At 39.1% G+C, this 26,578-nt stretch overlaps 1 protein-coding gene across 1 annotated transcript in view; it reads left to right on the top strand.

Moving 5' to 3' along the window:
- ryr3 (ryanodine receptor 3) overlaps positions 1–26,578 on the top strand; it is a 266,715-nt gene that overhangs the window by 226,207 nt on the left and 13,930 nt on the right. The window contains 13 exon segments of the mRNA XM_052015084.1: positions 406–534; positions 3,443–3,547; positions 9,180–9,261; positions 9,823–11,126; positions 11,234–11,283; positions 11,388–11,556; positions 14,997–15,083; positions 16,931–17,107; positions 20,040–20,170; positions 21,101–21,143; positions 22,229–22,356; positions 24,805–24,865; positions 25,792–25,938. Coding sequence (XP_051871044.1) covers positions 406–534; positions 3,443–3,547; positions 9,180–9,261; positions 9,823–11,126; positions 11,234–11,283; positions 11,388–11,556; positions 14,997–15,083; positions 16,931–17,107; positions 20,040–20,170; positions 21,101–21,143; positions 22,229–22,356; positions 24,805–24,865; positions 25,792–25,938 — 2,613 coding nt within the window.

The raw sequence follows: 26,578 nt of genomic DNA, 5'->3' as shown, positions 1-26,578 counted from the left end.
TCATCACGTAAGGGAACTGTTCAATAGTCTTGTCACAGTGGGATAGAAGCTGTCCTTGAGCCTGGTGGTATGTGCTCTCAGGCTCTTGTATCTTCTGCCTGAAGAGAGAAGAGGGAATGACCCAGGTGGGTGGGGTCTTTGATTATGCTGGCTGCTTCACCAAGGCAGCGAGAGGTATAGACAGAGTCCATGGAGGGGAGACTGGTTTCCATGACGCGCTGGGCTGTGTCCACAACTCTCTGCAGTTTATTGTGGTCCTGGGCAGAGTAGTTGCTGTACCAAGCCGTGATGCATCCAGATAGGATGCTTTCTATGGTGCATTGATAAAAGTGAAGGCAGAAATGTAAAGTATATTCTTTTGTTCACCAAAAAACCATTAATATAATTCATCTCATTAAATTCCAGGAGTCAATCAGTGACTTCTATTGGTATTACTCAGGAAAAGATGTTATGGACGGACAAGGTCAGCGCAACTTCTCTAAAGCACTAGCAGTGGCCAAACAAATCTTCAACTCGCTGACTGAGTATATCCAGGTAATGTGACTCCTGTAAAAATGTCGATTCATTATGTATTTTAAATTAAAGGATTGCAAAATATCTTAACTTTTGATATGTTACAAATCATTACTGTAATCATAGGCATGACTCCTAGTCATATTGGATCCTTTTAAGGAATATAGATTATCTAGACTTACAGTAAATTTTACAGTTCACGCCTTGACTGTATTTAAGCCTATCTTGATTTCACATGTATAAACACAATGCCCACACTTCAGAAGTAAGCTCAATGGGAAGTATTTTGGAACATCCTGAAGACGTGATTAGAATTATCATTTTTTTCTTTCTTAAATTCAAATGCAAGAATTAAATTTAAATGTATTTCCTCTCCAGAAATCAAAGTTTAATTCTCTGTTAGGGATGAAGAAGTGAACATGGGGAATCAAGTAACAAGAATATTTGTACTCTGATTGGAAGCAGATTCTGTATTGTATTAGAGCAGAGAGATTTCATGGGAAAGATTAACAGAACATTTAAAAGGGATGTGCCTAAATATATGAAAAGAAGCTAACGCTGTTCTATATTTATCATGAGGAACATAATTAAAAGGGATGAATGAAACCAAAACCGTAATGTAACCTCAGTTAGAATACACAGTTCTACATTATCCTCTATATAAAGGAAAAAATTGGCTGAGAATTTGGTGTCAGTAGCAAAGCAACAATGCTCAGGATCGACTTTGAAGAAAACTCCCTGCAGAGATCTACCTCTGCGGTATGAAATTCTCCTTGTCTGACATCTGTTGCTGTTAGTCATCAGTCAATAAGGATCCCTGGTGTCTAGCATTATTGAGCTGATTAAGCAAGCAATCACATTAAAGAATGATCACAAACAGCAAAGGAGGACTAAAAAATGCATTTCTAATTAATCATTTGGTGTGCTAAATAAAGGTTAGAACAACAATTGAGCTAGAAGTTGAAAATTTGTTGATCATGCTAATATTTAAAATTTGTAAATTTATAATATTATGAAATATTTAAGTGAGGAACAACATACACAAAATTAATTCTTTTCAGGACACACATTGCTGAAGAGTAATTATGGCTGTGTATAATTAACAACAATGAAGTATCACACAATATTTCATAAGATTTTAGGAGCACTTAAGAGTGAGTTAGTTTGTGAATCACTTTATTTCACATCAGTTCAACTGATTTTCCTTCATTCTTTCAAGGTGCATTCATAATGCTTGGGGAAGAGTTGACAGGAACTTCAGGATTCTGTGTTAAATCACATGTGGAAACTCCACAGTTGCTGCCAATTGCTGATGGCAAACACTGATAGTTTCAACATAATTACATAGAGCAATACAGCACAGGAGCAGGCCCTTCAGCCCATGATGTTGTGTCGAACTTTTTACTACCATAAAATTCAAGCTAATGAAGTTTTTGGAGAAGGCAAAAGGCAAAAACACGACTTCTTTCTATAGCACCTCTGACATTCCTTTCAAGGTATCCCAAAATGCTTTGCAGTCAATATTTCTAAAATGAGTCAGTGCTGTAATATAAGAAATACTGAGGTATTTGCCCACACCAAGGTCCAACAAGGATCAGTGTGATAATGATCAGATAATCTCTTTTTATGATGGACTGGAACAAATATAGGGATATTTGTTTGCCAGGTCACCAGGTAGCACCCTCCTGCCTATCAATAAAATACTACCATAAGATCTTTTGCATCACCTGAGACCAGATAGATCACAATTTAATGCTTCATCCAAAATACGACACCAGTGGCAGTACTGCACTGAAGTCTTACAGTGAATATATTTGCTCTTTTCTGGTGTGGGGCTGGAATCTTTAACGCTCTGATTCATAGGCATATTTGCTACTACTGAGGCCATTACAACTTTGGTTTCTAAAGAAGGGTTATAATAAGGTTCATGCCTTGCGTTTGAATCATAATTTTTTTTAATGAAAAAGAGCATGTATAAAATGCTTATCATATATTTCGCAAACAGTAGTTTACATTTGAAGTCTACCAATGGGAGGAACAGGTGGCCTTGAACCTATTGTTCCTGAAACTTCTCGCCACTGAGGGTTTCTTCAGCAATCTGAGTCTGATGTTGTCTAACTGATAGAGGATGATTAGTCAGCAACTCCATTACTGTTGTATCATGCAGAGACCAGAATGGGAGAAAGTGAGCTGGTTTTAGGAGCCTTAATTTCTGTAAAAAGCTTGAAGCTGTGTTGGGGGTTAAGGAAAGGACATTGTTTAAATTGAATGGAGTGTCTGTTGACAACTGTGTAATAGTCTGTGAGTTGGAGGCAAGTCAGGAGATATACCTTGTCCAGAGTGACCTGCCAATAGTACAGCAAAGAAAGTCAGTTTCCTCAGAATACAGGGCAGAGGAAACAGAATTCATGATAGAAACTACAGGACAATCTTTCAATAGGGGAAGGGGACTTTTGCTATGCAGTGAGTCTAGGATGGTTATATACAAATCATATAATTAAATTTAAGTTTAGTCACTTGCAGTAACACTGCTGATAGGAATGACTGACAGTGAGATCAGCTATTCATCCACATTCTGTCTGTGAATAACACTGTCATTAAAGGCAGCATAGCTTGAATAAGGTGATGAAGAGATTGGAAAAGAGGATGGGCAGATATAATTAAAACTAACTACTCTCATGATTTATTCGTGCTCAGCAGTAACTTTTTGGGAAGAATGGCCTTTCTCTGTTCTGCAACTACGGTGTATTTCAATGATTTTTAAAATTTGGATGTGAACTGTGCTATCAACCGAAATCTAAATTCACACTGTGAGAACTATAATAAATGATTAGCTATCCAATCCAATTAGTTAACACATAAAAATCCTTCAGTGTTTGTCAGTGGCATTCTGTTCTAAAAGAGATCTCATCTGCTTTTATTTATGCAGGGCCCTTGCATTGGTAACCAGCAGAGTCTTGCCCACAGCAGGCTCTGGGACGCAGTGGTTGGTTTCCTGCATGTTTTTGCTAATATGCAAATGAAACTTTCTCAGGTACGTCTGCCATTCCAGTGCTTATAAGCACAAGTCCCTGCATTCATAATATTGTTTAAGGAAATAATTTGCATATAGGCTCTAAAGGTCCTAGATTTACTACCTAACTGCCCATATGAATTTCTTTGTCCTGGACTGTATCTATCTGTCATTTCAAATATGAAACTGAGTTGCCCTGAAATGAACCTCATATCCTGCATTTAAAAGAAAAGGAGACTAAAAAGTACAATGATGAGCGATGAAAATTGTTCTATAGTGAATAACTTTGACATCACTACAAAATACCGTATGGAGTCTTATCAAGGGGAAAACATTCCACTGGTTGGAATCATACTGAGCATAAAATTGTTTTATGTTGTTGGAGGTCAGACATCCCAATCCCAGGACTTGCCTGCAGGGCTTACAGGGCAGTTTTCTCGGCTCAACCATTTTCAGCTAGTCCATCAACACCTTTCTCTCCAGCGCAAAGTCAGATGAAGGTATATTTGCTGGTGATTGCCCAGTGTTCATTTCTATCTACAAATCTTCAGAAAATGAAACGACTCATATAATGAAACTGGACAACACGTAGGCATGGGCTCCTAAGTAGCAAGTAAAATTATTGCCATACAAGCCACAGAAAATGACCTCCTCTTATAGGACATAGTCAAACCACTACTCTTGATTTTAAATGACAATACCTTTGCCACATCTCTCTATCGTTAATATCCAGTGCGGGTTTGGGTTGGGGATATTTGGTGGTGTGGGTGGGTGGTTCGTTATTGGGACAGCCATCTAAGTACTGTAGCTACAAGAGTAGTGCAGATGCTGAGTTTTCTGCTGTAATAGCTCAGCTCCTGACATCCCAAACCCTTTCCATCATCTACAAAGCATGTCAAATGGATTTCTGCCCACTTGCTAGGTGAGTGTGGCTCTAACAATTCTCAGGAACCCCTACGTCATGCAGCCAATCAGTGAATACTGGCCTTGCTAGCAGCATCCACATCTCATGAAAGAAAAAAATACTTTATAAAGTCCATAAAGGCTGATATGAAACAAGGCTGTAAAAAAAAAGCACCAGATCATCAGCTAAATCATCAGCATTCAGAGATTAAATCTGGGTCCTCCTGGTCAGTATAGCTGGGTCTGGTACCTGAAGGAATGCTTTCAAATAACGTTGGCATTTTCATTATGGTCCAGGTATTTACAGAAGAAACTCAGATTGCAGCCAATGACATATATGTTTAAATAAGCTTTAACAATAATATTTTTTCAAAGAGAAATGTTATACTGTAATAGAATAAATGTCCCTGAGTTTACCAACCTGTACCTGGGTACAGCAGAACATTTAATGCAATCTCAAGGTATATACAGACTGCCCCAAGGCCACTGCCCACTTCAGTTTTTGAATTAAGAAATTTTAAATGTGATTTAACTCATGTATGGTGACCTTGGCCCCATTTCCATGCATTTAGCTGGGTAAAGAACAAGATCTACTTGTCTTTATATGTTCAATAAGATGAGCAAGGTAAGTTACTTATTAAAAAATGTCAGGAAGAGGTTTGTTGTTAGGCATCATATATTTATATAAAAAGAGGAATTTAAAAGGAAAATTTGGCTTTGTTTGAAGAGACCCAGTGACTTTTCAGACTCTACACAGTTAATACATTTCACTGGAGTCAGAGGCATGCAGGTCAGTCAGGTGGAAGTCCCACTCCACCGCTTACAGTTATCTGTCTGTCAAAAAGGTCCCTGAGAATGCTGTTTTTGGCATGGGAATTGCTCTCAAAATAACAATGAAGTTCTTGGTGTTACTGTTATTTATAAGTACATAGTACATTAATTACAGGTGAGGAGCAGAACTGTCTTTGAATCCTCCAAGATATCTGTGTGCATTCAGTTCTCACTGCCTCTTTGCCTCAGATTTCATTGCTCCACCACTGATGCCTATGCCTTCAGCACCAATGCTTTTAGCTCTGGAATTCCTTCCCTATCATCTCCACTTCTCTGCTATTCTTGAGACACTCCTTACAGTCTAGCTGTTTGCCAAATCTGTTGGTCATTAACCTGAATAGCTCCTTACATAGCTTGGCATCAAATTTTATTTGATAGTGCTCCTGTGAAAGGCCCTGGGGTGTATTGCTATAATAAATGTGCCATAGCAGTACAAGTTTTTATTATAAACACAGTTCCATGAGTTGCACTAGCCCACAGTCACTTCTGAAATAATATCATTGTAGCGGCTGCTACCACGATGTGAAAAACAAGACACTAGTCGAAGGGTTTCAGAACAAGAACTGGTTTATTTTCCCGCCTTGCGCGAGCCTTTTAAGAGAGACCGTTCCCGCCCACTCAAAACGGCAATGACGTATATGCTACGTCATCAAATCTTTCCCGCGCACGGGTTCTCCCTGTCGCTCGGGGAAGACGAAGGCCCACTGCCATCTTGGGCCTCGCCACTCCGACGATGCACGACCCGACCGCTGAGTCGGTTCGCTTGCTCGGACGGTGAGTTGCTACACAACCCCCCCCCCCCTCCCCTCCCCAGAACCGGCGATACGGTCCCCAAGGTCCGTGGGCTGTGTTAGCCGTTGCTTAGGAGGTCGGCCTCTGCGTCACGGTGCTGGAACCTCGACCGGTTGTTGTAGATCTAAATGGGCCGGTTTGAGGCGGTCCGTCGTGAAGACCTGTTCCTTGCCCCCAATGTCCAAAATAAAGGTGGATCCATTGTTCCTGATGACTTGGAACGGCCCCTCGTATGGTCATTGCAATGGTGCCTGAGGTGTGCCCCTGCGAACGAAAACAAACTTACAGTCTCGTAGTTCTTTGGGCTTAGAGGATGGGGCTTGACCGTGCCATGAAGTGGGAATCGGGGCCAAGTTGCCGAGCCTCTTGCACAGTCTTTGCAGGACTGGTAGAGGTGGGCATTGGGCTTGCGGCCTTGCGATTTGGCCGATGGACGAACCGCTCTCGCGTTTGGCCTTCCACAGGACATCTGCCTGGGCAGCTACCTCACGTGGGTTGCTGAAGTCAGCGTCGGCTAACAGCAGGTGAATGTCATTCGGTAGTTGTTCGAGGAAGGCCTGTTCGAACATTAGGCAGGGCTTGTGTCCCTCGGCCAATGCCAGCATCTCATTCATTAGGGCAGATGGGGATCTGTCCCCCAGGCTATCGAGATGAAGCAGGCGGGCAGCGTGCTCACGACGGGAGAGGCCGAAGGTCCGAATCAGAAGGTCTTTGAAAGCTGGGTACTTATCTTCCTCCGGAGGAGACTGGATGAAGTCTCCGACCTGGGCGGCTGTCTCCTGGTCCAGAGAGCTGACCACATGGTAGTACTTTGTGGAGTCGGAGGTGATCTGTCGAAGGTGGAATTGTGCTTTGGCCTGGTTGAACCAGACGCTGGGACGAAGTGTCCAAAAGGTGGGCAGTTTGAGTGCCGCTGCATTGGCTGCTGTGTTGTCGTCCATTGTGCAGGTCCAAGATCCGTTTGGACCGTCGCGGTCACCAATTTAGCGGCTGCTACCACAATGTGAAAAACAAGACACTAGTCGAAGGGTTTCAGAACAAGAACTGGTTTATTTTCCCGCCTCGCGCGAGCCTTTTGAGAGAGCCTGTTCCCGCCCACTCAAAACGGCAATGACGTATATGCTACGTCATTCAAACCTTTCCCGCGCGCGGATTCTCCCTGTCGCTCGGGGAAGACGAAGGCCCACCGCCATCTTGGGCCTCGCTGCTCCGACGACACGCAACCCGACTGCCGAGCCGGTTCGCTTGTTCAGACGGTGAGTCGCTACATCATCTTATTGCCTGTCTTTTAAATTTATTGAATGTGCATCTGTGATAACTACAATCCAAATCCACAGGAGAAACTTGTCTTTTTCCTTCCAGTCTAACTGCCCATTTAACAACTTGATAAGATTATTGCTCCAATAGAACTCTGAAACTGAAATTGAACTGCTAAAAGTGTGAAGTCTATTTAACTATTACTTTTGGAGAATTTAAAACATTTTTCATCTTTCACTTTTTTTCATTCTTTCTTTCCATTTGGTATATTTATTTTAATATATCTGAAATGATACTGAATTCGTTCGCCTTAATTTACTTTATTCCCCCTCAGGTGTTCTACAGTAAATTTCAATCTGATGGATTAAGAAGCGAAACAAAGGACTGCAGATGCTGGAATCTAGATGAAAAACACGATGATGCTGGAGGAACTCTGCAGGCCAGGCAGCATCCATGGAGAAAAGCAGGCGGTTAATGTTTTGGGCCCCAAAACAAACCCAAAACGTTCACTAACTGCTTTTCTCCATGGATGCTGCCTGGCATCCAGCATCATCGTGTCTTTCATCATGATGGATTAAGAAGATGCACTGTTGCTTGTCCTGTTCGCTGAGATCCAAGATATCCTATTTCTCTCACTTAACATCATCATCATCTCACAATTTAAGCAACTTGCCTCACAAAATATTTAAAAACCTGAACATGCAAAAACATATCTAATAAATGGCAAATGTCCCCCATGAAGCTGGTTATTCCAATTGCAATATAATTCTATAAAGTGTTCAGATAATCTAACTTCATAAATGGGAACATATATAGAGGTGCAGTTGCTGAATGAAGTAGAATATAATTTGAGTTTAAATTTGTTTTTATTTTTGGAACATTTCAGAGGTGTGTTATCAGTTCTCATTTGCATTTATCAAAATTATTTTCTTTTAATTAACACAAGTCAAGAGATGCATCGACTTCTGGTCTCCAGAAAGTGAAACTGAATCAAAGGAAGAAAGTCAATAATACAAACAACGTCTGCATATCCAAAGATATATTAACATTTATCACCATCTACTCAGTCACCACCATCACACCACGGACCAGCACTTCATTAGTCCGTATGTGGATTTTGAAAGTCACACACAGTACTCTTAAAGCAAAATGAATGAAAAATTAACGTCTGCATAGTTAGTATTTATTGCCAGTCAGCGTTTTATTGATGGAAAACTAACCTGTAGGGCTCTGTTTTTTTTTAGTTTCTATCAGTTAAAACCAAAATATTCAAGCCCTAGGTGTAATGAAATCATCCATGGAAAGTACTGTGTAAACAGTTCATCATTTCTGATTGCAGAAGCCACAGTGGTTGAGACTGGTAAACCTGTCCACTGAGAACATGAGAATTTTAACTCTTCCTCTCATCTCCTCCCCCCATTTAATCTTCAAATCCCCTGGGTTGTCTGAGCCATGGATTTTGGCAAAACTGAATTACTTTAGAATAGCAAGTTAAGAGACACTGCCAGCATAGCATTCAGATTAATTTCTTCTTATAGTGGTAGTTTAAAGGGGGAAGTATACAAATCTATATTTATATTTTTCTGAAGCAGCGACTGTCAAGATTGGTTTGACTTCTCTTGCTGAAAGTATTTACAGTGACAGATTTTAACACGATCTTCATCCAGGGCTTGAGTGTTTATATATGTTAAAATACAGTGATACTGAAATATTTTGATAGATTTTGGATCCCAAGCTATTCTTCTCCTCTCTTGGCCTTTATAGTGTCAATTCAAATTACTAAAGATAACTAAATAGCTGAAGGCTTATATCTTTTCTATTGTATAAAAATCAACTAACAAAAACTTCGAATCTGTTCTTTTGTTTTCAGGATTCAAGTCAGATTGAGTTGCTCAAGGAGTTATTGGATTTGCAGAAAGACATGGTGGTGATGCTGTTGTCATTGTTGGAAGGTTAATATTTTTTACATGCTGTGAAGCTTTAGAAGATTAATTGGAATCTGGTCTAAAAATGGCAACATGTTTAGCTGATGCTGTGAATATTTCCATCTATCAAAGCAGTGTTTTTTCAGACATTTTTATCACATACTTTTTACCTCTAATAACAATTTTGTTCCATTATTAATGACCTGTTCTGCTAGATTTCAAATGCTTCACCGGATTTAATGGTTAATAAAATTGCTTTGGTGGTTCATCCCGATTTCATCTTACTTCCTGCTCACTCGCTCATTTAAGTGAGTGTCACCTTACTTCATTTGCTTTTGTGACACAAACTGAAGCAAATCTTTTACCATTTAGATTTTTTTTTAGTTATGGTTTGAATATAGATATGCACACCTTTTTTCCAAGTGAATCAACCTGGAGAATTGGATTGCTTTTGTTGAAATAAATAAATAAATTGCACAATTGTTATGTAAATTGCCTTTCAAAATTTTTATATCCTTGCTTAGGAATTTGTTTTTTAAATACATTCTTTATGTTTAGTTATAATTAATGTTCTCTTTTCAATCTTAGGGAATGTTGTAAATGGAACTATAGGCAAACAGATGGTAGACACATTAGTTGAGTCTTCCAGCAATGTAGAAATGATACTCAAGTTCTTCGATATGTTTCTTAAATTAAAGGATATAACCACTTCTGATACCTTCAAAGATTTTGATCCCGATGGTAAAGGAATGATTTCAAAGAAAGAATTCCAAAAGGCTTTGGAAAGTCAGAAGAAATATGCACAATCAGAAATAGAATTCTTACTATCTTGTGTTGAAGCAGACGAAAATGATTTGTTTAACTATATGGAATTTATTGACCGCTTTCATGAACCAGCCAAGGACATTGGGTTCAATGTTGCTGTATTACTGACCAATTTATCCGAACACATGCCTAATGATATCCGTCTGAAGACATTCTTGCAACCAGCACAAAGTGTCCTCACGTACTTTGAACCCTATTTAGGACGCATTGAGATTATGGGTGCAGCAAAACGCATAGAAAGAGTCTACTTTGAAATCAGTGAATCAAGTCGGACACAGTGGGAGAAACCTCAGGTCAAGGAATCCAAAAGACAATTCATCTTTGACGTTGTGAATGAAGGCGGAGAATCGGAAAAAATGGAACTCTTTGTGAATTTTTGTGAAGACACCATATTTGAAATGCAATTAGCATCTGAAATCTCTGAACCAGATGCAGCTGAAAGAGCTGATGATGATGAAGAGGAGCCTCCTCCAATCGAAGAAGAAGAGGAGGTGGCTCAGCCCTCAAATGCATTTGCATCAGCTTGTCATGATTTCAAAGGTGGTCTGCTGAAGTTTTTTGGCATCTTCACATTTAGAAATATCAGAAGACAGTACAAGAAAATTAAGAGGATGACAACCAAGGAGTTATTGATGGCATTTTTCTCCTTCTTCTGGATGTTGTTCATTGGCCTTGTTTTCTTTATTTTCAACATAGTACAAGGATTTTTCCAGATTGTGTGGAGTGCCATGTTTGGTGGCGGGCTAGTTGAAGGTGCCAAAAACATCACGGTCACAGACCTTTTAGCTAGCATGCCAGATCCAACACAACTTGGAATTCATGGAGATGTGAGCGAGTCAGAAAGAGCAGAAACTCCAGAGACAGGAGTTGTTGCAGAGCTTCAGTCTATGGTGCAAGATGAGAAAAGTGAAACTGAGATGATGCCCGATATATTTGGTACAAGTCTGAAAAAAGGAGGCAAGGCAGCAGGCGACATACATGGAGGGCTTGGTGATGTCTCGGAAATTATAGGAGCAGAGGGCCCCCCTAGTATTGAAAAAGCAATATCACAAAAAAGGAAAGCAGAGGTTAGTTTTAATCACATGTTCTGTTTTTAAAAATATTATTTTAATGATTTAATTTTCATAAAGCTCACAGTCTTTTTTTTTAATCGTCCATTGAACCAAACTTCAAGATTGAACTGAAGAATAAAAATGAGAGTAAAACAGAGTCTGAGAAGGCCGAGTAAGTTTTTCTTACACCATGTTGTTGAAAAGAATTTGTTAAAATTGTGAGTTATTGCTCGGTAAGTAATTTCTGTTTTGTGGCATATGTTGTTGCCTTGATAGCATGGAGGATGGTGAAAAGGTGGACAAAGCCAAAGAAGAACAACCAGTTGAAAGTGAAGAAAAAGAGCAAAAGATCAAGAAAAGGCGACGTGGGCAGACTAAGAAAGAACCAGAGGCATTCTTGGTTAACTTCTGGGAGGGGCTGGAAATTTACCAAACCAAGATTCTGGTAGGTGGCTAGGTTTTCCTGTTATATTGTGCATTTGGTGCTCTAATTATATATTACATAAAGTCTGCTTTGGGGTTCAGTTTTAACCTCCTCTCTATTTTAATTGCAGAGTCATAATATAAAAGGATTGTTAGATGGTCTAATATTCTTCAAATGATTTTAATACGTGCTGAATTTTAGTTACATATCTTCTTATAGGATGAAGATGTTTGTCATGTCACCATGATGCCCCCAGACTCCACTATTCCAGTGATCTCCTCATCCACCCAGCATAAACCTGAGCTCATTCCCAGACTCTGCTACCCGTGTAGCAACATGTACTGTATAAAGTCTGATTGATCCATCACACCTGTGCTTACTGTCCTACATCTGTGACCAGTTTCTTAACTCCTTCAGTGTAATATGCTTATCGCTGTGCATAAATTCCTTCATGATCTCACCTTTTTATAGCTTCTCTGTCTGGAGTCCTACAACCTTCTGACATCAAGATCTTCCTTCTCCTGACACTTGTTCATTGGCATTTGTCCCACTGTGAGCAAGCTAATCCTTAGTTCTTTGAGCTTGGCACTCTGATATTCCCTTCCCAGACTGCTCCATTTTTATTTTTTTTTTCCTTGGGGCTCTTTAAAATTCATCTTTCCAACTAAGCATTTTGCTCGCTACTCAGGATATCCCGTCCTTTGTCTCAGAATTTATCTTTGTCTGAATGTGAAATAAAGACCAAAAAGTGCTGGAAATGTTTAACATGTCAGGCAGGATCAGTGGAAAGAGAAACAGAATTAGTGTTTTAAGTCAATGATCTTTTGTCAGAAGTTGTCTGATTATGTCTCTGTGTAATAATAAGGAAACATTTCTAACAAATTTTTGCATAGTACATCTGAGATACAGAATTTCAATTGCTTAATTGTCGAAGAATGCACATGATGTTTAAAAAAATTTCTCCATTCCAACATTTCATCTTTGAGTTAATGTGCAAAATTAAGTAAAGCTTGACCAGGCTGTAAAATCTGTCCCTGACTCAACAGAGACTGGCTCAGTTACTGAAATGTGAATTGGAGGTCAAGAATAATATTATGTCACTCCACCTTGTTAGGTATTTTTGAGAGTATTTGGACATTGCACATGTCAAGAGATGATAACTAAATGTCTGTATATTGGTGATGATGCTGTAGCTTATTTCTAACGGGTTGTTGAAGTTCCATGCCTTGAGCAAAAGGAGGGAGGGTATGTGGCCCACATCGTTAAGGTGCATGGGACTTTCTCTCCCTTCATGAAGTGAAAGATTGAATAAATATGTTTCTGTGTGAGTGATTCTCTTGCTCCACAACAGCCTGCTTGCTATAAAATGGACAGTTTAAAAACTGCTAAAGTGACTTCATCATGGAACAATATGTCAATGCAGTCCCAAGGCAGTGAAACCAAGACTTGCTGGTACATTCATTTTTACTGCTCTGCTAATTACAATGTATCCTGGTTCTCTGAGTGTTGAATATTCACCAGATCTCCAGATGGTCTTAATGCCTTCAAAGCCAACATTATTCATGCTATGAAAGATGGAAGAAAGGCATATGTAAATTTGCATGTTTGACTTCATTCGTTGAGTAAGAAACCAAAAGATTTGTATTAAAATGAGCTGATCCTGTTTGACTTCTAGAGTGAGCAAAAATATACTGATATTCTAACTTGACAAACTATTACATGGCACAGGTAGATAGGGTCGTAAAGAGAGCTTTTGGCACTTTGGCCTTCATAAATCAGGGCGCTGAGTACAGGAGTTGGGATGTTATGGTGAAGTTGTACAAGATGTTGGTGAGGCCAAACTTAGAGTATTGTGTGCAGTTCTGGTCACCTACCTACAGGAAAGATATCAATAAGCTTGAAAGAGTGCAGAGAAAATTTACAAGAATGTTGCTGGGATTTGAGGACCTGAGTTATAGGGAAAGGTTGAATAGGTTAGGACTTTATTCCCTGGAGCGCAGGAGAATGAGGGTAGATCTTATAAAGGTATACAAAATTATGAGGGTTATAGATAGGGTGAATGCATGCAGGCTTTTTCCCCTAAGGTTGGGTGAGACTAGAACTAGAGGACGTGGGTTTAGGGTTAAAGGTGAAATATTCAAGGGGAATATGAAGGGAAACTTCTTCACTCAGAGGATGGTGCAAGTGTAGAACAAGCTGCCAGCAGAAGTGGTGCATGTGGGTTCAATTGTAACACTTAAGAGAAGTTTGGATGGGTATGTGGATGGGAGGGGTTTGGAGGGATATGGTCTGGGTGCAGGTAGATGGGACTAGGCAGAGGATCAAGTGGCATGGACTAGATGGGCCGAAGGGCCTGTTTCTGTGCTGTAGTACTCTGACTCTATAAATGCAAAACTACTGTTATTTTAACCTCCTCTACCCAAGGCCCTATAATGTCTGTATATCTGCTTGGAACAATTACTAAAATATTCATTCTTCTCAATATCTGCAGGGCAAATTCAATTTTAAATACAAAGCTTAAGTGTGCAAAGCTGACACCAGTTGTGCCCTCTACATTGCACAATGTCAGAACATTCAATGGTGTTGTAAACCCTCCAGCAATCATAGTTTGTCAGTTTTTAATACCTCATTTGTTGACATGAGTGATCATTTAATCAAATCCATGTGACAAAAAGAAATACAGTGAACATGAAGCAAAACCCAAGGTTAATCGACCACCCTTTTAACCATCGTCACTGTGAATATCTATAATGTATTGTTACCTCAATAAATTAGAACCAACCAAGGGCTGAAATTAAATTTTGATGTTACTGCTACAGAACTATCTTGCTGGGTGATTGATAGGTATGGATATGCTGGCAATTCTCTTGTCATTTGCCAGCATATCCATGCCTAGTTAAGTGGAATTATATTAAAATAGTGGCGTTTATTTGAAAAAACCTATATAAATAACATGCAATGTATATAGGTTTGCTATTAGCTGCCACATTTCAATTTAATGTAATTCAACAATTTTATCTTATTTCATGAGTCAATGGAAGATGAACTAAGTTCTAACTTCAGCTGAAATTTTTACTAAGGCCATCTACTAAAGGTCACACAAATTGAAGCCACATTTCTCCTGGCTGAAAGAAAATCAAATTATCAGTTCTTCTTGCATCAGTTATTTTATATTTTCACCACAACGATAGGAGTTTTGGATGTGAATTTATCCACTATTAACCACTGCTCCATTCTGCAAATGTGAATCCAGAGACAGTATGTGCCATGATTTTAAATGAGAATGGTTGCTATAGTATTTCCCTTCAATATAAATGTTTCTATGGTAGTCGGGAGAAGTTATTCGATGTAAACATTCAGATGTGGTAAAACAGAAATTGCATGTAAATTATCAAATTAAAAATTACCTGTGATTCTGCTTAACTGTTGTTACATCACAAAATTATTGCTTTTTGTTTCAGAATTATCTAGCCAGGAATTTCTACAATCTGAGGTTACTTGCTCTCTTTGTGGCATTTGCGATCAATTTCATTCTGCTCTTCTACAAGGTACTGAAAATAGTGTGCACATTTTTTTGCAGTGTTCATCACTGCTGCTTTGCATTATATATAACAGGCAACACTACAAAAATAAGGCAAAGTTCATATTCAGCAGAACAGCAAGATTGCAATAATAATATGTTCCTAACCATCAAACACCAGAGAAGTTTAATCAGATCATGCAGATGCAAATGGTATTTTTGCCGAGTGTATCCAATGAAAATTCAAGCAGACGGGGCCATTTGGGGCTCAATGATACCAAGGATGATTGGGACAAGTCTAATGAGAGTTTATGCTGGGAAAGATTTTTTGTCATGGTCTTCATGCTTGGAAAAAATCAGTTAACGAACAGGAGATCGGTAGCTAGAATCCCCTTAGAAGTAGGCATCTACCTACTGGAATCAGAGGGGAATGGATAATCACGTACTATTAGAGGCAAAGCAGCAGGTGAACTCAGAATGAAAACTGCATTCAATCACTGTTAATGTTTTAAGCTAAGATGGAGTTATTGTCTGCCTTAGATTTCCAGACATTTGAAGAGGGTTCATTTAAATTCAAATCATTCTTAAATATCACCAGTATCACTTCATATTTTATACATATTTAAATATCTTAATGCAGAAATGACTATTATTAGTATGTTTTTTCTCAAACCAATATATTATCTAACATAGAATAGAATAAAGTCGATCTGAATTTTTCATAAATAATGCTGTAATTAATTATTTTTTGTTATGCATCTGAGTAATTTGAGAACTGATATGATAAGTGTTGCTGTTTTAGAAACAACAAGTGGTTTTGGACCTAGGTTTCATATTATGTTAGTTTCACATCACGTCCTGATTTGTTGACAGATCAATCAAGATTGATTGCTTTAATTCGCGAATGCCACCATTATTGTATCTTGCATTCTCTGAGATTGTAGGAGGCATACTAGACAAACTTTTGTCTTTTTACAACTAGCAGTTCTTTTTCCTATGGATCAAGTATGGGAGTAGATCTTACATCAGGCACAGCTGACAGAGAGTAGGAATAATCAGGCCATTTTTGGGTTGAGAGGCTCTGTCTATTGGGGTCCCACAGGGATCAGCGCTGGGGCAGTAGCTGTTCATGATCTATATCAATGATTTTAAGGAGATGACCTAATGGAAAAAAATCCAAGTTAGCTAATGATATAAAGCTGGATGGCAGTGTGGGTTCAAGGCGCAGTAGCTTCATGTGAAAATGGACAGACTATGTAAAGGCAAGGGCATGGCAAATAAAATATGGTGTAGAAAAATGCAAGGGTTTCCACTTTTGGAGTAGGCAGGGGGGAGCTGACTGGCCTACTTCTGCTTCCACTTTTCATGTTATTATGGTAGTCATTTAGATGACTTAACTATCAGAAAACGTGAGTAGGTTATGTCCCATAATATGACCTCAAATTGCTCTTAATCAATATGCTGAATCTTTGATTCCATCTCTGTAACAATGGCATAACTAATTCATCCTGGAAATTGTAGCTCCAAATACATGTTCAGTATTAAAATACCTGCAGGTAGTGCCTTCAGTAAACATTAAACATTTTTTAAAAATATCTTTATGTAAATGGAACTGAATTTTAATAGTAGTACAAAAAGGAAAGAGAAAATGCTTGAAATTTTAAATAAAAATCATATCAATTAATAGAAACATTTGCATCTTTTTTTATTATTTTCAGAATACAGACAAAACTACTGTTCATTTATTACAATTTGGTTCTTTGCAATATCTAGAATAATTCATTTTGATTTAAAAACAGAAATTTTATCAGGTTTGAAATAATAAATGCTTGGCCATGAAATCTTTACATTTCAATTTTTTTTCCCTATTTCAAGGTGACTGAGCCTCCAGCTGATGATGATGAAGGGGATTTCAGTTTCTGGAATGATGATAATGTGGATTACTACGTGTTACAGGAGACAACAGGATACATGGCCCCAACGCTGACATTTCTTGCAATTATTCACACCATCATCTCAATGCTTTGTATCATTGGCTACTACATATTGAAGGTATACTACAGTATCTTTCAAGCTCTCCCACTTTGAAAAATATTGCACAGAGATTTTTCTCTTTAGACCACTTCTGAAAGAGGTTCCAGATTCCAAATTTTAACCCTTTATGCCACAAACTGATTCTCAGGCAGCCAGAAAAAAAAGATTTGAAACTCCCAAAGGCATCTGCTGATGCAGTAAAATGATTCATAATGAATAAGATCCTCTCAACCACAAACACATTAGGAACAAAATAGTTAGCTCTTTCATATACAACAAATAAATTGATAGTGCCCCAACTGCACAGCCTTCAACCTGATGGTGCCTCAATTCCACTTCTGTCTCTTCCCTAAGACCCACAGATTGGACTGTCCTGGTAGGCCCATTGTTTCTGCTTCTTTGCCGCTGTAACATCAATCGCCTCAATTTCTCCACTCTCCTGGCCAGGTCCGACCTCACCTCCTCCGAATGTGCAGCCATCTGTTCACTTCGCACCAATCGCAACCTAGTCATCAAACCCGCAGACGAGGGCGGTGCCGTTGTAGTCTGGCAGACTGGCCTCTACCTTACAGATGCCAGACGACAGCTCTCAGATTCCTCCTCATGCCAAGCTCTGGACCACGACCCCACCAATGAACCAGGCCATCATCTCCTGCACTGTCACAAATCTCATCACATCAGGAGTTCTCCCCTCTACAACCTCTGACCTGATAGTGCTCCAACTCCACACTGCCCGCTTCTCTCTCTTGCCCAAGATCCACAAATTGGACTGTTCTAGTGCACCCATTATTTCTGCCTGCTCTTGCCCCGCCGAACAACCACGTCTCCTAGTTCTTTCATATGCTGTGATGCAAAAGTTATATCTTTCAGAACGTTAGCACTATCGGTTCCTGAATTTTTGGGGGTCACTGGTTTTGTATCTAATATTATTCTCAGCACTCTGTATATATCCTTTATGGTTGCCAGAGAAATTTTTAGTTCTAAACCGTAATTTAAACTGCATGTTACAGTGGTTTTCTAATAAAAATACACTGTAGGTATAGTGTTGTATTAAAATCCTAGTCATAGCCAGAGGATGAGGGCTTCTCCTTTCACTTACCATTGTTATTTAAGGACTCCCCCAAAAATCCATCCTTCACCCGACTTCTGCTTCTCATTTACATCCTGTCACATGCTGACATATTCTAAAACCACAATGTCAGGATCACCTGAATGCAGAGTTCTTCTCCACCTCACCTGCTCATTGCCTGTCATCTCTCTCCACATTTGTCCCAGATGAGACAATATTTCCTCCAATTAAAAACTGGGCAGACCGAAGCTTCTGTCTTTCATCCCTGTCATAAAACCCCAGTCCCCAGCCATCAATTCCATTGCCCTCACTTGCTATTGTCTCAGATACGTTGCAACCATGGCAACTTATTTGCACTGAGCTTCTGACCCTTTATTCTCTCCATTAAAACGATGTCTATTTCAACCTAAATAATGTTAGCTGTCTCCATGCCTGCCTCATTCCACCTGCCGCTGGAAACCCTTACTGAAGTTTTGTTACCCCCATGTTCTCTTAGTTCGGCCTCCATCTCTCACTTTGCGTAAACTTGATCTCATGCTAAATATACACTATTGTGCACTGTCCCAATCACCTCTCACTCCTGTGTGGGAGTTACCTACATTTGTTTCCAGTAGGAAAATATATCTCAATTTTAAAACTCCTTTCCTCATGTTCAAATCTCTCAATGGCTTTCAGATGTGTCCCTTCACATCTGGCAGTCAAACCAGGGTGGGACTTGTGCAGTGAATGGTCGGGCTCTGGGGAGTGTTGTGGAACAGAGGGACCTAGGGGTATAAGTACATGGTTCACTGAAAGCAGCACCACAGGGAGATAGGGTGGTGAAGAAGACGTTCGGCACGCTGGCCTTCATCAATCAGGGCACTGAGTATACTGTAGATGTTGGGATGTTATGTTGCAGGTGTACAAGATGTTGGTGAGACTGCACTTGAAGTATTGTGTATATTTTTGGTTGCCCTGTTTTGGGAAAGACATGATTAAACTGGAAAGAGTGTAGAGACGATTTACAAGGATGATGCCAGGACTCAAGTCATAGGGAGAGGTTGGGAAGGCTAGGATTTCATTCCTTGAAATGTAGACGACTGAGGGGCAACCTTATAGAGGTGTATAAAATCATGAGGGGTATATATAGGGTGGACACACATAGCCTTTTTCCCAGGATAGCAGAACTAAAAACTAGAGGGCATAGGTTTAAGTTGAGGGGTGAAAGATTTAAAGAGGACCCCCAGAGGTGGTGTGTATATGGAATGAGCTGCAGGAGGAAGTGGTTGAGGCAGGTTTAATAATAACATTTGGATAAGTACGTGGATAGGAAGGGGTTAGAGGGATATGGGCCAAATGCAGGTAAATGGGACTAGTTGGGTAGGCACCATAGTTGGTATGGATGAGTTCGGCCGAAGGGCCTGTTTCCATGCTGTATTACTTTATGACTCTTATCTCTATAATCTTCCACAATCCTTTGAGTTCCTCCAGTTTGACTGCTTTATGCATCAATTTTTCTTCGTCCCAATACTGACTTCCATGTCTCATGCTTCCAAACCCAAAGTTCTGAATTTGCACCCAAAAACTAATTTGCCTTCCCACCACTCTCCTGGCCTTCAGGCTGCGCTATAAAATCTACTTTCCTTCCTGTTCTTTATTTCACCTGGACCAATTCTGTTCTAAATTTAGTTACAGTATGGTTACAATGAAGGCATTTTCTAAATGGATGTTGTTATTGCAATAACATCAATTCTGAATGAATCCCAAGGGTTGAAAGCAAAGGTTATGTGGTCAACAAGTAATATTTGGAGCTTACACTGAAACATTCATTTTACTTGATAACAATAATCTTTGTGCAACTGAATACTGGAAACTGGTTTTATTAATTTAATATCTTCAAAGGTCCCTCTTGTAGTTTTCAAGCGTGAAAAGGAGATTGCCAGAAAGCTGGAGTTTGATGGTCTGTACATAACAGAGCAACCGTCTGACGATGACATTAAAGGACAGTGGGATCGCCTTGTCATCAACACACCGTATGTAAAACGAAAAGCTCCATTCAAGTAATGTAGTTTGCATGTCCACACAAAGGCATGAGCCATGTCCATTTGATTCATCAGTAGCAATATAAAAAATAAGCTGTGGTTCTGAAGAGCTTGTTTTATTGTCAAAAGTTGCCTTTACTTATGGTTCCTTGGGTTGCACAGCAATTTGTGGATAGATAACCCGCTCACTGATGTCCACCAGAACCACAATGAACAGGTGCAAAAGAGCTCTTTTTTTCCCTCCTCCCTCCTTTTATCATCTCCCCACAGCAGTGCAGAGCAAAAAGAACCATTCACATCCCATGACTTCATTGCTGGTTAAAAATGATTGTGCATTCAGTGAAGATGAACATCTCTTCCCCGTGCAATGCCAATTACACTCAGTCCTCATTATCCACTGATTTGCTATTCACAGATCTGCGTACTGGTGAGGCCCCATAACAAATTTTTTCAAACTACTACATCTATGTCCATATACATGTTGAGAAAACAATAATTGTCTGTATTAATACAGTGATATATTCCAGACCACTTGTGTCAAGTGATTCCGCGCTGTGCGCCACTGTAATGTAGCATGGTCTTTGTTTAACACGGCTGCACCTTGTGATTTCAAAACCTATCACTGCTTGTAAGTTTCAATGAAGGTTGTTTATGAGCTAGTATCATTTACTTCTAGATATTTAAATGTTTTAATATGTTTATTGATCTAAGACTGGCAACCCTCATGCACATTACTTTTGACTTCAGTGGGTACAAGAATGATCAATTTGAAGCTACTTGTCTGATGCCATCACCAAAAGTGAAAATTTCTTTTGATGAGGGGCAGAGGGTGAGCATTGAATTTAAATAGCCAAGAGGAACTAGCCATCGATTGAAATTACACACTTTCCATTGAACTAACTATTTCCTGTGCTATTGCAGATCCTTCCCCAACAATTATTGGGACAAGTTTGTCAAAAGAAAGGTAAGCAACATTGACCAGGGTCACTAATAATTGCAGACTGTTCACGTAGCATTAATCATAGCTTCAGATATACTAAAGTACTTAGAGTTAGTTACGTCGTACTATCATCCTTATCATTAGAATAAATTTGTAAGTCATTTTGCATACCATGGTGTTTCATAAACAGCAAATGAACAATTATTCTACTTTGATGGTATTTGTTGAGGGAGCATTGATGGTCAGGATATCGTAAAGACCTCCTGAACCTCCAGATTGTTTCACAAAATCTTTAACATCCACCATCTCTGAAAGTGCAGGAAAAATATCTCAATTTCAGATCTCATACAAAAGGCAGCACCAGTCACTTAGTGTCACAATGAAATGTCAATTAAGAATATAACAACCAATTTCTCTGACCCTCCCACTTCCCCTGCACCACCACCACCACCACCACCACCACCTTGTGTCTCAGCAGTGAATGGACACAGCACTCGAAATTTAGTTTCAAAGGCCTGTTCATAATCCTTAGCATGTGCACCCCACCCACCCTCCACCAGAGAGAAACTTGTGGTAATGACCAGGTGACAGAAGTCTATAAAAAATGGCCAAAGATCTCCAATCAATCCTTGTTGCAACATTCCTGAAAGCAGAAATAAGGCTTAGCTGCAATGCTGTCTTTAGCTGTAATCCAAATGAGTGCAACTCAGCCAAAGTAAAACAAAATCAGAAATGCAGGATTAATGTCATAAATGACTAAATACACCAACTTGCTCCTACAACAGGCAGAAACACTAAATGAACCTTGTTGAAATGCCTGGAAATCTCAAGGCAGCATCAAGTTAAGGGATACCCAATGTTATGGTCTCCTACCCAGTCCTTCTGGTTAATATGCTTTAACACATTAACCACCTCAGTCTCAATTATCCCATGGCTGTACATGCTATTCATCAGTGACATTATGCATCTCCTATTTTTGTTTGTAGTCAAGAAACTGCTCCTTCCCTATTACGAAGTGCCATGGGACATTTCGATGTAATATTAATTCATTTGTGTTCGTTGAAATTACCTGAATTTGTTTGCATACAGGTATCTTTGTTTTCTCTCAGGTTATTAATAAGTATGGAGACCTTTATGGAGTTGAACGGATTGCTGAGCTCTTGGGTGTGGACAAAAGTTCTTTAGATTTTAGTCCCATTGAAAAGGCCCCAGAACAAGAAGCAACACTGTTATCCTGGTGAGTGATTTTTGAACCCCTATTGTTTAACTCCTTCTCATAGAGAAGGAATCAAAATATAGCTTAAAATATTTTCAGAGCTTACAAATTTATGCTGAATTTGATTAGAACAACATAATTAACTTTCAGCTTGGCACATTAGTTTACCATGTGTTCAAACACATTTGTGCAAAAGGGGAACGTTGTCTAAAAGTATTCAATAATTCTATTTTAAATGGATGTTACACTAATTGTCCTCTGTGATTGTATAGTTTGTAGATGCCCAAGATCAAACATGGATGGAATTTGCTGTAAAATTAGACTTGTAGTTGCTCTTTCCTGTGGACTTTCGAAGAGTGAATTTTAAAAGCAGAGCATCTGAACAGGGCGTCTTGGACCTGTGTGAACAGGGCAAGCCATTGTGCATCTAACCATAAGAATGAAGAACTGTTTATGATCTCTTTCTCTGGGGCACTGACACCCCGTTCTAGACAGCCCAGCAGGGTAAACATCGATCATATCTACCCTGTCAAACTCCCTTACAATTTTGAATATTTCAATGAGATCACTTTCATTCTTCTGACCTCAAACAATATGTGCCTAGTCTACTTAATCTCTCATAGAGAAAAAACACCAACCCAGGAATCTATCTCATGAACTTTTTCTGTGCTCCCTTTATTTCAATTACGTCCTTCCTTATGCAGGGAGACTTGACCTGTACATGATATTCCAGATCCAGCCTCACCAGGGCCCAATGCCTTCTCTTTGACTCAAACCTGTTTGCAATTATGGCCTTCCTAGTTGCTTGTTGAGTCTGTATATTAACTTTCAGTGTTTCAGTTTCTCCTGAACATCAACATCTCTTAATCTATGATTAAAACAATATTCTACCTTCCGATTTTTTTTCTTTCGAAGTGGTTGACCTCATGTTTTTCCATATTATATTCCACCTGCCACGTCTCTGTCATTCACTCGGCCGGTTCATTCTCCAGAGGCCTCCACATCCTCCTGACAGCCCATATTACCACTTTATTCCAGTCTAGCAGTATTCCAGTTGTAATATTTTTACCCTTACTTGCAGATTTCTTCATGTCCTTGCTTGCCCCACTCCTTATCTCTTTAACCTCTAGTATAATCAGCAAACTTGGATATATTTCAATTGATCTCCTTATTACTAAGGACTGTAATCAGCTGAGACTTCAGCACTGATTTCCGTGGCACTCCACTGGTCACACACTCACAACCCTAAAATAATCCATTTATCTTGACTCTCAGTTTTCTGTCTATTAACTAATCCTCAATTCCTGCCAGTATACTACTTCCAATATCACGCACTGTAACTTTGTTAGTGGTCTTTTAAGTAGCATCTGGTCAAAGGCTTTCTGGACAAATACACCACATCACCTGTTTCATCCTTATCTATTCTGCCAGTTACAACCTCAAAACAAAAATTGCAAAAGATTTGTCAAACTTGAATTATAATGGACAGAAAGATTTGTATGACTTTGTTCTTGAGTCATAGTGTCATACAGCACTCGTCATCCACCTTGTCCATGCTAACCATCAAGTACTCATCCATAATAATCCCATGTATCAGCACTTGGCCCATTAGCCTTCTATGGCGTCCAGATTCAAGTCCAGATCTTGTGAGAGTACCTACCTCCACCATCCACTCAGGCAGTGTGTTCAAGATTCCAACCACCCTCTGGTGAAAAAATTCTTTCTCAGATCCCTTCTGAACCTCTTACCCCTTATCCCAAACTTGTATGCCGTGGTTAAAGACACTTATTCTATAATGAAAGATCTTCTACTAGCTATCCTCTCATAATTTTGTTTGGCCCTTCCTTGGCCTCCTACACTACAAGGAGAGTAAGCCTAGCCTATCCATCACAGGCAACGTTCTGGTGAATCTTCTCTGCACCCTTTTCAATGCAATCATGTTGTTCCTATAGTGTGGCACCGGAACTACAAACAATATGCCAGCTGTTTTGTGAAGTCATACCATGACCTCTAAGCTCTTGTGTTATATTGTATGCCCCGGGTAATGAAGGCGAGCCTCCTGTATGCCTCCCCCGCTATCTTATCCACTTGTCCTGCCACCATTAGAGATCATTAGTATACCAAGGTCTCTCTGTTTCCTAGTACTCCCAAGGGCCTCACCATTCATGGTGCATGTCTGACCCTCGGTAGACCTCCCAAAATGGTCTTCTTTCCTGATATCCACATACATTGCATGAAATGTTGAGTTAGATATCCTGAATCATAAATTTGCTCCACTAACAGTTTATATAACAATTAAAACGAGTTACAAGTTATCTGTGAGATATCAGGCCAGCACCCTCAAGGCCATCAACAGCTTTTGGAATAACACTTGAAGGAAGAAAAGTCTTTGTCAGAAAGAAAACTGAGAAAGAAAATTGAAAAAGAAACTTTTGAACATTTCAACATTTCATTTTGGTTTATTTGTAGGTTGAGTTCCATCGATTTAAAATACCATATTTGGAAACTTGGAGTTGTGTTCACTGACAATGTGAGTACAAACAAAAGCAAATACTAATTTGACTTAATATGCTTCCATTTCTAGATATGTGCATCTTCTCTACCTGATAAAATGAGGCTTGTTTTGTGCAAATCTGATTATGATTTCCTCTTACCATGTAAATAGGTTTAATGTTACTATTACTGATTTATTCAATTATCCAACAATGTTCTATTTAAAAGTGACATGAGTTACGTTTTGAAAGAATCTAACCCTACAGTCTAAGTTGGTCAGCTTTGTTTCAAAGAACTCAGTTCAAAGGAAAGTGCTGAAAATACACTTAAATCCTTTACTCTGCATTGTTAAAAGTAACTTAATTTCTGCAATAAAGTAATTCAAATAAAATGACAGTTTGAATTCTAAATTACGAAGTTCTGCTCATCCATCTTTCTCTTTCCCATCCCTACTTTATTTTTCTTACCTGATGTTTTTTTCCTGTTCCTTGAGCTATACTTTACAATTTATCCCATGTTTGTCTTAATTACAAATCTCTCTTCCTAATTTTGTAAGGATTCAACATTTCTGCTCTTGTATCTTATAATTCTAGAACTGAGGTTCTAAAGCTAGGCACCTGTCTGAAACACACAACTAATGTTGGTGCTTTTTTTTAGCCACAACTCACAGCATTGCAGTGACTTGGACAAAATGCTTACCATTCTGGATGTGACATCTGGTGTTCAATACAGTTGACAAGATATTACAACTATGACCCAGGAAACTGATAAATGAATGATAAACCAAGGATTCAAAAACAATATCACATCACTGACATAACTATTTCTTTAAATGGCTTTTGTCTTAAATCAAAGTTACAAGAAATTTTCTTCTTCAAAATAAGTCAAGTATTTTAATTGCAATAATCAACTGTTTCCTAAGGATTTGTAATGCAAATTCTCTACTATAATTTCTATTTGCAGTCATTTTTGTATCTGGCTTGGTACACAACCATGTCCATTTTGGGTCACTACAACAACTTCTTCTTTGCTGCCCACTTGCTGGATATTGCTATGGGTTTTAAGACACTGCGTACGATATTGTCATCTGTAACACACAATGGGAAGCAGGTGAGAACTATAAAACAGAAGCCATGATTAATGCCTTGACATTTTCAATCTTGAAAGATCTGAAAAACTATTGTAAATGTTTACATGAAATTTGTAATAGTTTGAAAAAGGTAGATCCAAACATTTTGTTTTTAATCACATATTGGAAATAGGATTATACACGTTGGATAAAATCCATTCAGTTAAACATGACATACCTTTAACTGCGTTAGCTCTACTACCAATACTAGATTGTTTGACCTATGCTTGTTGGGTTTATTCCTCCTCCCTTTTTTCCATGGGTATTGTAACATTTCTGATCCTCCAGCTGTCTGGTTGATTTGCGTTTAAGAAGGTTCACAAGATATATTCAGATGAGGAAGGTATTTGGCCCATTTTAGCACAAACATCAGTAAAGATACTGGACTCACACCAATCACATCTTAATGTTCATGTAAATTATTCATCTTCCATGTTTTAATTACTGGAAGCCTCATCCATATTTTTGTCGTTCTTTGTGTGAAGAGTTTCCTGAAACAAAACTTGTTTACCAAAATTTGAATGTATCCTTGAAAATAAAGAAAATAAGAGCTTAGAGGGATGCCATTCGTCCCATCATGCTTATGCCAGGTCACTAAGTATCTCCTCCAGAGCTCTGCAA

The sequence above is a fragment of the Pristis pectinata genome, chromosome 1, assembly GCF_009764475.1.
Source record: "Pristis pectinata isolate sPriPec2 chromosome 1, sPriPec2.1.pri, whole genome shotgun sequence".
NCBI classification, from domain to species: Eukaryota; Metazoa; Chordata; class Chondrichthyes; order Rhinopristiformes; family Pristidae; genus Pristis; species Pristis pectinata.
This window is presented reverse-complemented; position numbering and strand designations above follow the sequence as displayed.